Source organism: Elgaria multicarinata, chromosome 1, assembly GCF_023053635.1.
Source record: "Elgaria multicarinata webbii isolate HBS135686 ecotype San Diego chromosome 1, rElgMul1.1.pri, whole genome shotgun sequence".
Lineage (NCBI taxonomy): Eukaryota > Metazoa > Chordata > Lepidosauria > Squamata > Anguidae > Elgaria > Elgaria multicarinata.
The window spans coordinates 196,759,775-196,773,104 of record NC_086171.1 but is presented as its reverse complement, the minus strand read 5'-3'; the positions used below and the strand labels follow the sequence as shown (position 1 = coordinate 196,773,104).

General features: G+C 41.7%; 1 protein-coding gene across 1 annotated transcript in view; it reads left to right on the top strand.

Moving 5' to 3' along the window:
• ATP9A (ATPase phospholipid transporting 9A (putative)) overlaps nt 1–8,258 on the top strand; it is a 114,418-nt gene extending 106,160 nt beyond the window's left edge. The window contains exons 27-28 of the mRNA XM_063146343.1: nt 356–559; nt 4,648–8,258. Coding sequence (XP_063002413.1) covers nt 356–559; nt 4,648–4,784 — 341 coding nt within the window. The 3' untranslated portion in view covers nt 4,785–8,258. The remainder of the gene's footprint in view (nt 1–355; nt 560–4,647) is intronic.
• The last annotated feature ends 5,072 nt before the right edge of the window (nt 8,259–13,330 follow it).

The following is a 13,330-nucleotide window of genomic DNA, read 5'->3' as shown; positions in this document are numbered from 1 at the left end:
GAGAGGACCTTCTCCGTGGTGGCCCCCCAATTGTAAAGACTGCCCGGTGCCAACATTGTCACCTTTTCAGTGCCAGGTATAAACTGCCCTCTACTCCCTGGTATTTGACAGAATATAATGAGTTTTAGTTACGTTGTGGACTGTGGCTGACGGAAGGGGGGGGCGGAATCATTTTTAGAGAAGCGTGTGTGTTATGCAAACACGGTTTTGATACTTGTGTAAAGTATTTTGATGGTTTTTAACTTTTGTGAACAGCCCAAAGAGCTTTGACTATGGGACAGTACAGAACTGAAATGAATGAAAATGATTGCTGGTGAGGTCTTCAATCACTTCTTTCTCTCCTTCCCACTGACAGGCAGCATCATTATGTATGGCGCGCTCCTGCTATTTGAATCTGAATTCGTCCACATTGTGGCGATTTCCTTCACATCCTTGATCCTCACTGAGCTGCTGATGGTGGCGTTGACAATCCAGACATGGCATTGGCTCATGATAGTGGCAGAACTACTCAGCCTTTCCTGCTACATCGCCTCTCTGGTCTTCTTACATGAATTCATTGGTAACAGCCCTTGTTTTGTCTTTCTGCAAATTTCAAATGGTTTGCAAAGCCAGGGCCAGCTCTATTGGGATGGTTTAGCGAGGTGCCCCAGGAAACAGGATCCAGGCACCATTAATAATCCAGCACATGATCAATGATTTAATCTGTTATATTTTTTACTGAAAGTGGAGGGGAGTGCCATTGAATTTTCCATCCCAGTCGAAGTACAAACCCAGCAACGGGCAAGTTTAAGTATTGAATTTGTGCTAGTCCCAATGGGCTGTATCCAATGTTAGTCCTACGTAGAGTATTTATTTATTGCATTTCTATACTGCCCAATAGCCGAAGCTCTCTGGGCGGTTCACAATGAGTAGACGCATTGAAATTAATGGGACTTAACATTGGATACAACACAATGCTGATAAACTCTGATCAGAATGGGTCTGCAAGCACAGTCCCGCATCAGCTGCTCTAGAGAATGATTTGGCACTAAACTAGTGGTAGAGGATCAAAATGGTGATGAGGTAGTGTAAGTTATTGCCACAGCTTTTTGCAGAGGAGTCACCTGTATCTTTCACCATCCCGTTGTTGTGCCAGCAATAATACGAATGTTCAATGTATACATTTGTGCCATTTTGGGCAAATCTGATGCCAGTTCCAACCATGTGGAAAACACCCCTGATTTGTCTTTAAAAGACAGTGGTATAGCTTTTATCTTGCAATTGTAGGAAGATGGCCAAAAAACCTCCATTGATCTCTAGCCAAGTTGATGTAAGTATCAAGAGGTGACATCTCGGATTTCATTTGGGGCGGGGGGGGGCGTTACTTAGCAGGAAGAGCAAGATTCACAGCAAGGATCAGAAGCCTGTTCTTGGATATATTCAAGATACATTTGTTTAAAAGCCACGTGTATCTAGAACATTTTATCACGGTTGCTTTCTTCATAGCCATAATCACCAGAGCGAGATGCCTCCTAAGGAATTATTTATTTACTTATTACTATCAACATTTGTCTCTCTCCTTACTTGCTAAAAAGCCGTCAAGGTGGCACACAGCAATTTAAAATAATAAAACCCTCAAACAATAAGAAGAAAAACATAAAAAAAAAAGATAGCACTTTAAAACAACTACACGATTCAAAAGGCTAGATAAAAGATGTGTCCTTACGCCAAGAGAGTGGGCACCAATTGCAGATCTTGCAGGAGGACGTTTCACCGATTGGGGGCATCGCAGCAGGATAATCACCTCACAGCTGTCCTGAAATGGAGGGAGGCGGCAAGACTCCCTCCACTCTCTCTCAAAATGGTGCTTCTGTATATCAAATGATCCAAGATATCACTTCCAAGCTTTGGAAATTCCGAGGAGGAGATCTTGCCTGTGCCAACTTCACAAAGCCTTCATATATAGTGGCAGCTATCTTTACGTGTGGGTATTTCAACTCCGGTTAGAATCCCACTGCAAATAGAGGTACTTCCAAATGGAGGGGTCCTAGCGCTCAACGAGTTGAAGGCATTGTGCAGCTTAAATTGGCCCTATTTAGCTTCAGAAGCTATACAATTGGTTTTAGACATCCCAGTAAGTAACTACCCAGGCAAACATTACCACAGACTCAAAAATAAATTGAAATGCATTGAACGCTTTATTTAAGAAAATTACCAAAAATAATAATAAGGAAATTAGTGGGTGGTTCCATGAGCATAATTTATTTATTTATTTTATTTTATTATTTTTTTATTTATTACATTTTTATACCGCCCAATAGCCGAAGCTCTCTGGATGGTTCACAAAAATTAAAACCATGAAGAACATAATAAAACAACCAACAATCTAAAAACACAAATACAAAATACAGTATAAAAAGCACAACCAGGATAAAACCATGCAGCAGAAGTTGATATAAGATTAAAATACAGAGTTAGAACAGTAAAATTTAAATGTAAGTTAAAATTAGTTGTTAAAATACTGAGAGAATAAAAAGGTCTTCAGCTGGCGACGAAAGGAATACAGTGTAGGCGGCAGGCGGACCTCTCTGGGGAGCTCATTCCACAGCCGGGGTGCCACAGCGGAGAAATTTGGACACGTCTTTGTGATTACAGTATTAGCAGCGAAAGAGAATGTGGCGTAAATGAAAGATTAACTAAAAAGGCTGCAGTTGACAAAGCTGGCTCTATGAATGTAGCGAGCAAGACAGCGAACTGGGCTTCTAGCATTGTTGTTTGAATAACATGACTCCCCCTCAGCACTCTCCTGGACTCTGTTTGTATTTTAAAACATATGATATTTTCTAACTTATCCTGAACTTCCTCCTGCACACTAATTGAATGTAAAAAGCTAAGCTAAAATGTAAAAAGCTAAGCAGTGCTACATTTGTCTAAGTATAAAAAGGTGAAGTCTTGAAACTTAAACAGTTAAGGATAGAAGCCAAAGTTAATAAAGTTTGGTTAAGTTCTAACTTTAAAAAAAGGATTAAAATTAGCTTTAAAAAGATTAAAAAACAATAATAATAATAATAATAATAATAATAATAATAATAATAAAATTTATTTCTTATCTGCCTCTCCATTTTGATCAAGGCGGGGAACAACAGCAAATATAAAATACATAAAACTGAATTAAGAACATAAGATACATTGTTAAAACAGCCTAAAAATATTCTAAAAACATCCTAAAATCCCCCTGGATAGGCTTAAGTACAATCCTAAGGCCTCTAGACAGTCTCTGGGGGGCCATAGGATAGTCTGGATCCCTAGATCCGAGGCTGGAGTCAGTGCTCAGACCCAGGAGTCCAAACTTCCCACGTCCACCTTGCAGGCGGCACAGTGAAGACCATGAGCATGGAGAGAAGGGAAAGGGGCCGTTCTGTGAACACGGAGGCAAGGAGACCGGAGCAGCTGGCTGATGAACAGCCCTTCAGCTGCCCCTTCCCTCCTGGTCCCTGATGCCTCAGATAGATGGGTGAAAACTCCTGTCTAGCTAAAGTGCAGAGCAGGGGGAGCATGGAGGTGGCGATCGCCTTCACTCCTCCTGCTCTGCATAGGATGCCTGTCAGCCTCCAAGTTCAGAGGCTGATGAGCATCCAGATAGAATTACGCCCTAAGCGTAAGTGTCAAAGAGATCCCAGATCCCTGTGTCTGATGATTCAGTGAAGTTCGGCAGCAAAAAAAAGTGAAAATAAAGCCATCGTGAAGACATAATGCAAGACTAAGAGTGACACCAATAGAAAAACAGAGATACAAAGAGCAGAGAGACCGAAAGAGAGAGGGAGGGAGGGAGGGAGGGAGCTCCCTCTTTGCACAAGCTTTTGAAAGAGAGAGGGAGGGCCAGGATCTCTTCTCGATCATCCCAGAGTGCAGGACACAGAATAACGGGCTGAAGTTACAGGAAGACAGATTCCGGTTGGACATCAGGAAAAACCTCCTGATTGTTAGAGCAGTACGACAATGGAACCAGTTACCTAGGGAGGTTGTGGGCTCTCCCACACTAGAGGTATTCAAGAGGCAGCTGGACATCCATCTGTCAGGTATGCTTTAAAGTGGATTCCTGCATTGAGCAAGGGGTTGGACTCGGTGGCCTTATAGGCCCCTTCCAACTCTAATATTCTATGATTCTCTGCCTTTGTTCTGAACAGAGGTGGGGGTTATCATGGTAGTAGGCTCACCCATCCACCAATCAGAGGAGAGGTGCCTACGTGTTCCCAGCACCCTGATGTGTTTTGGAATGTTTCTGCCATGTTCTCTCTTGGGGGTCTCTTGAAACTTCCAGTATCTTACTTGGTGCAATCTTATTATACCAAGTAATACTTGATGGTTTTCCATTGATATTTCTCAGTCACAGTTGCATTCTGGTAGCTGTTTTGCAGGCAACCACCTGCAACAGTGCATCACTCTGCCCCACCTTCATAAAATCATTCCAGATAGCCTTAAATGTCCTTCTGGAGTATTCTTTTAAATTAGCATCTTAAAAAAAGTATGAAAAATTAGTTTTGTTTGTTTTTAATTAACATGGCTATGCCTATGTATGGTACGCCCTTCCTTCTTCGTTCTGCTGGACATACATGGCCTCCTCTTCAAACGTGCTTCCTATCGGAACCATTTTCTCTTCTCTTGCAGATGTTTACTTCATTGCAACTTTATCGTTCTTGTGGAAGGTGACAGTCATCACTCTGGTCAGCTGCCTTCCTCTCTATGTCCTGAAATACCTGCGGCGAAGATTTTCACCCCCAAACTATTCGAAACTCACATCGTAGGTGGTTCTACCAACGGAGCAGAGACTTTTTTTTTCTTTTTTGCACAACCCTCACAGACAAAATAAATATGTATTCATCATAGTAACAGCTACGTTCGATGGTTGCATATGGATCGTGCGTTGGCTGGAGAATGTTGCTGAAAGACAGTATAACTCGCAGTTAAGCGGAAACATCGCAGTCAAGTAAGCAAGGAGAGCTTACGTAGATGATCCAGTTTTGTCACTTTATATTTATTAAACTGAAAGCAAATGCATGTAACTGAAAAGAAAAGCTGTCTTCCGGTGGGCAGTCGGCTTATCTGGAAACCGCTAAGCAAGCTATCGATGTGACAAATTTTTCAGATGATTTCCCCCTCTTTTTTAATTTCTTCATGTTGTTTTATATTACTATTTATCCTTTTAGTTCAGGTCCTAGTTGTAAGCATTTTGTATGTTTTGGGAAGTACTACCAAATGGGTGACACAACATGCTGTTGTTAACAGGCAACAGCTAGAGGGTGGTGCCAGGCTGATCTCTTTTGATGTGTTCCAATGCAAACCAGAGTTGCCATTTTCAACTAGTTAAGGTTTTTCTTTAATCCCCCTTTTTAAAAAAAACATAAGAAAGAAAGAAAAAAAACCACAGTAAGTCTTCCCTGCTGTGATATTGCCCAATTACTTTTAAAGGGAAATCTGTTTCATTTGATGCTGGTCTTGTCTTGGGAGACGAACTTTGTGGCATTCCAACTGGCTGCACAATATAACCTGGGGGCTGCCTTGATGGCGCCGGGTTGCCCCTGCTGATTTTTTAAAAAAACCTCATGCTTCTACTTCTGCCGGGTGGCATTACGTAATTCTGACCCAGGAGGCAGTGCGGGCTTTTCAGCAACCATTCAGCTCACCGGGCCCGCCCCCTCCGGCAACCAACGAGAGGTTGCCTTCCGCCTGGCAATGTCCCCAGCGTGGCGCCAGAATGAGAGCAGATGGTGGAAGAGCCATGCTGACCTCTCTCTGGCAGGAAAAGTTGTGGTGAGTCCCTTTTTCTGCTGCACATCTTCGTCTCTTTTGCCCAGCAGTGGCCATAAGTCGGCGGTTGCGTCATCTAAACGACGCAGCGCCAATTCGCAGCTACCATGGGGCAAGCATGACGTTTAGACAGCTACCTGATTCCTTAAAGGTGGAGTGTCCCATTCAAAGGCAAACATGGGCTTCCCAATCCACGTTCACCTAATTAATGCTAATGTGAGACCAGGAGGCCATTTTCTGGTGAGAATCAGAGCATGGGATGCTTAGCGCTTACCTTGTAATCCCCCCTTCCTTCCAACCAATTCCCCCAGTTTCCCCTTAGCTGAATCTGAAACTGAAAAATAATCCTGGATACAAAGATAAAGGCCATGGGGAAGGGGTTACAAGGGAGAATTAGCAGGTAGGGGAAGAGTTAAGTACCCCTCTAGTTGCCTACTAATCCTCCCCTGCAAATACTCCATCCCACATTACTTGTTAACATTACTGCATTTCTTGGGGGGTAATATATATTCTGTCATGAAAGATGGGTTGCATTATATTCATCCAATATATCTGACCAGCATACTAAATTTCTGGCACTCACTATTGCTGTTTTTGCTGGTTCCAGAGGCTGCCGGCTATCAGCATACACGCACATTATCAAATGTCAGCCTGAGAACTAAGACTGGGAAGATACGACACCAGGGAGTGCCCAATATATGGGGCAGGAGACTGCCCCAAATGGCAGATCAGAGAGTGGGGTTTGGCTGGCTGACAATATAAATAACACTGCCATATTACAGAGCAACCTATTTTAACTTTCATCAACATTTTGGAAGGAAATCTGCTGCTAATTGTCCCTTTTGAAAGTATCTGAAATGTTATTCCACAGAAACATAACAGATGTATTATGAATCATTAGACTTGAAAGGGAAAGGTCATGGGATTCATGCTATTTACTGTAAAACTTTTTTTTAATGTTTCCTGTTAGACCTAAGCTGCAACTTCCTATATATCATTGGATTGTACCACTTTATACTGCAGATGGGGAAACACTTCTTTGAATGTTCTTCTCATGTTTTGTTTCATTTTTTAAAAAACTTTCTGCACATGGAAAAGTATGTCATGGAGAAGGCTACATGGAAATCCTTTCCCCTAGCATGCTAGCTTTCCATAAGCAGAGCTCATGTGCATCAGCTTTCAGATATGCTATCCTGCACATGCAGTGGTAAAGTTTTGGAAGGACTGTACCATGTGATGATTTTGAATGTGTAGTTGTGTTCTCAGTCTGGATGAGTGAAGGAGGAGTTGGAAATAAAATCAGATATGCATATTTCCCACTTATCCCAAGTCATAGTATAATACAGGATTTGCCTTGCTGAGAGCAGAAACTTGCAAGAGTAACTCCAGAATGCAGGAGAATGAAGGACCACTCAACACAGCAGATGACTGGCTGATCTTTCAAAGGAAAGGGACATTTCCACCACTGCATTTCGTGAGATCTTGTGATATCATTGATCCACAATGTTGACCCTGCTAGCTACAAGGTGTACTGTGGAAGACTTTTTAAAAAGGTGAATGTGTCTACCATAGCAAGAGTATTCTTTAAAGTGAATCACTTGGGAAGACGAACACAGGGATGGGAAATTCCTGGTACAATTACTTGATCTAAGATAGGTGAGGCTGCAGCAGATGTTGATGCTCCGTTTTGTACAGTCAAAGGGATTCCTGGCACATGTTAGCCACTGAAGCAGAAAGGAAAGCTTGCTTATTGATAAATATTTCCTTGAAAAAACAAAGGACCAGCAGTGGCTCAGCACCGCCAGGAAGTTCTTTTCCCAAAGAAGCTCAAAGAGTACAGCATCACTCTTGCTTGCAAAGAACTTTGGTTTCAAGGCATAAAATTCTACCGCCTGCAAAGCACTGATCATGTTAGTGGTTTTTAGGAGCTCAAGGAAAAAGGGGAACACCTTCGTTGCTACGTCTTCTCTTCCTTTTCCCATCAGTGGCCCATTACTCTATAAAAGGGGAAAGCATCGCATTCCCCCCCCCCCAACTGAAGGACATTTTGAGTGGACTCCGGAAAATGGAATTTAGATGGCATGTAAAAGAGAAATGTATCTGCCAGGTAGGAGATAATACATTCAGCTCATTTCTGTCCTATATTCAGAGTTGTATAGGTCGAGATCTTATGAATATTGTAGACGCCAAACAAAAGCACATTGAAACACTGAGCCAATCAAATTAGTGGGAGTTTAACACACACTAAGGCATTTAATGGCCGGGGAAGGCAACGGCAAACCACCCCGCTATAAGGCCTGCCAAGAAAATGCCAGCAAAAGGTGGCATCCCTCCAAGAATCAGTAATGACTTGGTGCTTGCACGAGAGGTTCCTTTCCTTTCCTAAGGCATTTAAGTCCACTTGAAATCCATCTCAGTAGGATTTAAGGATGCCTAACTTTGGACTGTAACCACTGTTTTTTCTTAATTTTTTGGGCAGAGGGAAGATGCCATAAAGATAACATGGCCAGCAGGCGGCAAATCTATATTTAGCTAGTGTATCTTCCTTTAACTTCTTTTAGGGGTTGTCTGCCTTGCCTTTCTACAAATATAATGCCTCCTTGAGTGTGTATAAGGTTGCCCTTCTGCGCAAATCCTCTTCGAATTAATGGGAGCTGCACAAGACCATGTTAGTATCAATGGTAGACGTCGCTGTTTGTTTTCAATCAATACAGTTTACACTAAATTATCATCACCATGCCATTTGTGGCCATATTAACAAAGCCAACAAGAAAGGGAATTAATTGTAATTCGGTTCAGTAATATTTATTGGACTAATGTCTAAGGAACTCTTATTCAGTGTCAGTAACAGTAACATTTAATGCTTTGTGTAAGACATGTTAAGGAACTTCTATGATCTGTTCTTTTGTAGCAAACGTCTTGCACAAGGTTGTAATCTGTGAAGTATTTCTCTCTGAGAATAAGTTGTGTAATTTAATTTTGTGGGTGTTTGTGGATGTGTTTTTTTAATTGTTTAAAGCAGCCAGTTGTACAACAAAGTAGTGGCTCCAGTTGATTTCTTTTTTATGATTATAGCATGTTGGCGTATCTGTAAAATTACCTTGTTTTGGGAAGAAAATTGCACATTGTGATGGATTCCCCTTAGGAAATAACTGATGGGAGAAATGAAGCATCCTTTCCTAAACCACTTTAATTTTATGAATCTGAGCAATCATACATTTGGGGACGCTGGCACAATCCATTGAACTGAAATGGAAATTACACAAAGGCACACATTGAAGTGAACTCCAGTTTGATCAATTGGGTTTGCACTGGCAAATACTCCTATAACTTGTGCTTTGTTTCTTGTCGGATACAAGACAATTTGACAGTGTTACTTAAAATGGAAAAACTGGAAAAATACTTGTGGTTCATCTATTGCTTTATGGAGACTGCTGATAAATACTACTACTCTTTGCAGTTGGTTACTAAAATTAGTTTATTTTTGCACTGATATGACGATCCTCTCCTCATTTTTCCTCTTTCAATAATTAGGTGTAGTATCGTACATTTCTGATAAGCCTTCAGATATTCCCACTTTTAAATCATGTTTGTATATGTTCTTCCTTACAGCTTTCTCCAATAATAAAACAATAAAAAAGGGTTGCAGTCCTGTGCATACTCACTTAGGAGTAAGCCCAGCTGAACTCAGTGGGGCTTATATCTGAGTAAACACACATAATGTCGGGCTATAAGCTACACTTTTTATATTCGTTCTATACTCATACAATGAAGGATCCAGAATTAGTCAAACGATATCCTGTCCCCAAATAATGACAGAGGCTGGGATGAAGGGATTGGATGCTTTGGTCAGTGGATATAGTCCTGCTGTTCATTCTCATTGTTTACAGCAGAAGACATAGGCAGTTGAGAGGAAGGGCACACTGCTTGCAACAAGTTTCCTTTATAGTGATCAAACAAGACCACTCCCATACTTGAGTGTTCCGTGTTCCAAGATTTATTTATTTTCAAGAATTGGTGTGAGGCTTTATGTGGAAAGTGCCTGTGGCACTTTTGCAGCCACATTGCACACAACACCATTCACAATTGCATTGGATGTGGTATCTAAGCTTGCATTTTCAGATACTGTGGGTTGAATGATAGAAAATTGTGATATTCACACAAATCTTGCAACCATGTCTAGATTTTACCCAATGAATGAATAACAACTGCAGAGTTGTTACACTAGGGCAGAGGGAGTCAACCAAGTGCTTCCAGATGTTTGGACTCCCATCACCCCAGCCAACATGGCCAATGGTCAGAGATTATGGAATGTCTAGTCAAACTACCTAAAGAGTTCAGAGTTCTTTATCCCTGGAACAATTGTGGAAAAAGCCTTGAGTTGAGTGTATTGACCTTCACCACCTTATCCAGTTGCCCTTCATTCATTTGAGGCCTTCATGGTACAGCTCTTGCAATGGGCCTGATGGGAAGATGGCTGAAGGACATGAAAACCAAAATGCCCACTGAGGATCTTCCATCAAACATTGGTTGACGATTTTATGGATCTTTTGACAGATATGGAATCTCCTATTTGAAAATGCAAAAGCTTCTCATGTGCAGAGAATCCTTTCAATCTTGATCTCTTAAAACCCTCATTTTCCATATGTAGGCTATGGGGACTACCCAGTGTCTGCCTCATCTCCTCTCATTCCTTTCCCTATTGCCTTCCTGCTCCTAATAGTAATTCATGCCATTATTGCTTGAAGATATGCACATAACACATGAGCATTATGCACACAATTCATACGGAAATATAGCCGGGACTTCAGCTCCTGCAGTTACCAATAGCACTAAATGTATTGGAGCGAATAATGGCCCAGTAGTTGAAGCCAGAGAGTGGGGTTGGCCTGCCATATTAGAGCTAATTAGAACGAACATGTGATCATTTTCCTAACAGTACCATGTCAGGACACAGGTAGGGGTAAAAAATAAAGCCTCCTTACGGAAAGCTAAGATATCAGGTAGAAAGGTTTGGAAACTATTCTCCCTGAGGTGCTAGCTTTTCACCACAGATAGCAATCCCCATTCTTGGGCATTCTGAATGGAACAAAGTAGAACTATACCATTTTTCTCCTTAACATTTGAACTGGTATTTGAATATTCCAAAGCTTTTGTCAACTGTTACCAAGTGGGTTGCCATCCTCTAATAAAGTATGTATTTCTATGCCTCTGGATGTGGAGCTGAACCAAGCCCCCTTTCCCTCCCTCTGTTTGGGGAAATGAATCATCTTGTCAAACTCTTTGTGGTAGTGATGATGTTTTGTACTTGTCCTCTTAATTGAGATGTGCATATTCTTGATGCAAGAGAAATATAAATGCAAATTAATTGTCATGTGCAGTTCTGTGTTGCAGATGTGTAAAAACTTTTAAAAAGGGAATGGTATAAAAACAGGTTAAAAATAAATTTTATGCAACTTCTGATCTAAACCTTGACCTGGTGGGTGTGAGTTGATGTCTTCTTGGTCAAATCCTAAAGTGTTTTTATGTCCAGTGAGGATATATTTAATGCTACTGCTACTGTTACTATTTAACACGGTTTTAACATCAACAGAGTGCAAACTGCTGTCACATTTATGAGCAAGAGTTTCCTGCCAAAGGGTTTACAACCTGCAATAGCTGGACGATATTGCCTGATATTTTTTTTCAATCGGAGAAGAGCGCACGAGCGCTCATGTGCAAAAGGTTAGTTTTTTAAAAAAAGAAAAAAAAATCCCCGCTCCCCCCACCACCACCACCCCGATGGGCACAGAGCAATTGAGGAGTTCTATGCCCCGTGCCTGGGTTCTGGCTCCTCGCGGTCACACATTCCACGGTCTCAGGATCATCCCAAGACTGTGGAAAAAGCAGGGGGGAAAGGGTAGGGCGATATCCCGGGCCAAGGGAGGGATCATCGTTCCCTGCTCCCAGGATGCCATGTGCGTCATGTTTACGCACAGGGATGATCTCTGGGTGATCACCGGGATGTCGCCTGGTCTAGCCATGGCCACTGATTCACAAAATAGATCTTGAATAAGGACTTCGGCAACACCACTGCCAAATCCCATGCTCTCGCTGGTATGCGGTGGCAGCAAGTTGTCCTAATGAGGGGCTGCAGCGCTGGCTTTCTGGCGACCAATAGACTCAGCTCTCCCTCTCCCACGGCTTCCAGCAACCAATAGGAAGTCACCTTCCACCTGAGAACACCCCCAGGGTGGCTCCCAGTGAGGACAGACTGGCAGAAGAGCTAGACTGACCTTGCTGTGGCTGGAAAAGTTGGGGTAAGTCTCTGACTTTTCAGCCACACATCTTTGCCTCTTTGTGTTATTTAACCAACACAGCAGATATTCAGAGCCACCCCTGGGCAAAGATGACGTCATGACAGCCCCTTGGTTGATTTCAGATGAGTGGGTTCTATTGGCTTTCCACACTTTGGAGTGTACAGCACCTGTTTTGTGAGTATATCCCATCCAGATTAATGGCATAATTCACCTATGTGAACGGAAAAGGTTCAGGGTGGTGGTGTTTTTTTTGAAGTCCAATCTTTTGAATCAAATTTGTGCTGAAGTGATTTTTTTATAAATTTCATATTTACTTCAAGAACTTTATTAAAATGTTTTAAAATGTTAACTGTTTTAGCTAAAATGTAGCTCAAAGATGGTTAAAATGGGGGTGAAAGAGAGACACTTGGGGTTTTTCTTAATCTGTTTTTAACCGGGATGGAGAAGAAATTTGTTCAGCTTGTATTTTAATACAAACATACCTAATTTCTCCCATTCTAACCACTATGTGAACTGAAATTCAGTTATCCTTCAAAAGTTGCACTTTTCTGAATTTTGCAATGGAGTTCTCCAATAAAAAAATGTGAACTTAGGGAAAGCAGTGTTCAAAAATATTTTTAAAAAATAGTTTGAAAAAATATGTATGTTAGGCAAAAATGCATGCATTAGCAGAAATGTGCACAAAATGCTTATGAACTTTCATGCAAACTTTTTTTAAAAATCTCAAAAGTTTGGGAAGAACCACTTAAGACTGTTGTCTCTCCCTAGCTATAATGCATTCATATTAAGTGCTATTGCACAATTTTAAAAGGTAGACAAATCATAGAGTCAGTGTGGTGTAGTGGCTAAAGTGTCAAACTGGGAGTCAGGAGATCCAGGTTCTAGTCCCCACTCGGCCATGGAAGCTCACTGGGTGACTTTGGGCCAGTCACAGAGTCTCAGCCCAACCCACCTCACAGGGTTGTTGTTGTGAGGATAGACTGGAGAGGAGGAGGAGGATTATGTACACTGCCTTGGGATCCTTGGAGGAAAAAAGGCAAGATATAAATACAACAATAAATAAATAATTGAGCACCAATTAAAAGTATTATTTAAAAATGTTGATCAAATGGCACCAACCGGAAAAGGTGGCAATGAAGGTGTGACACCATGGCAATAGGTTCACCTGCCCAGTGCATCATTGCACATGTCAAAATCATGCCTCTTGACAAAGATGAAACAGTAGAGCTAAGGCTATCTGTGGG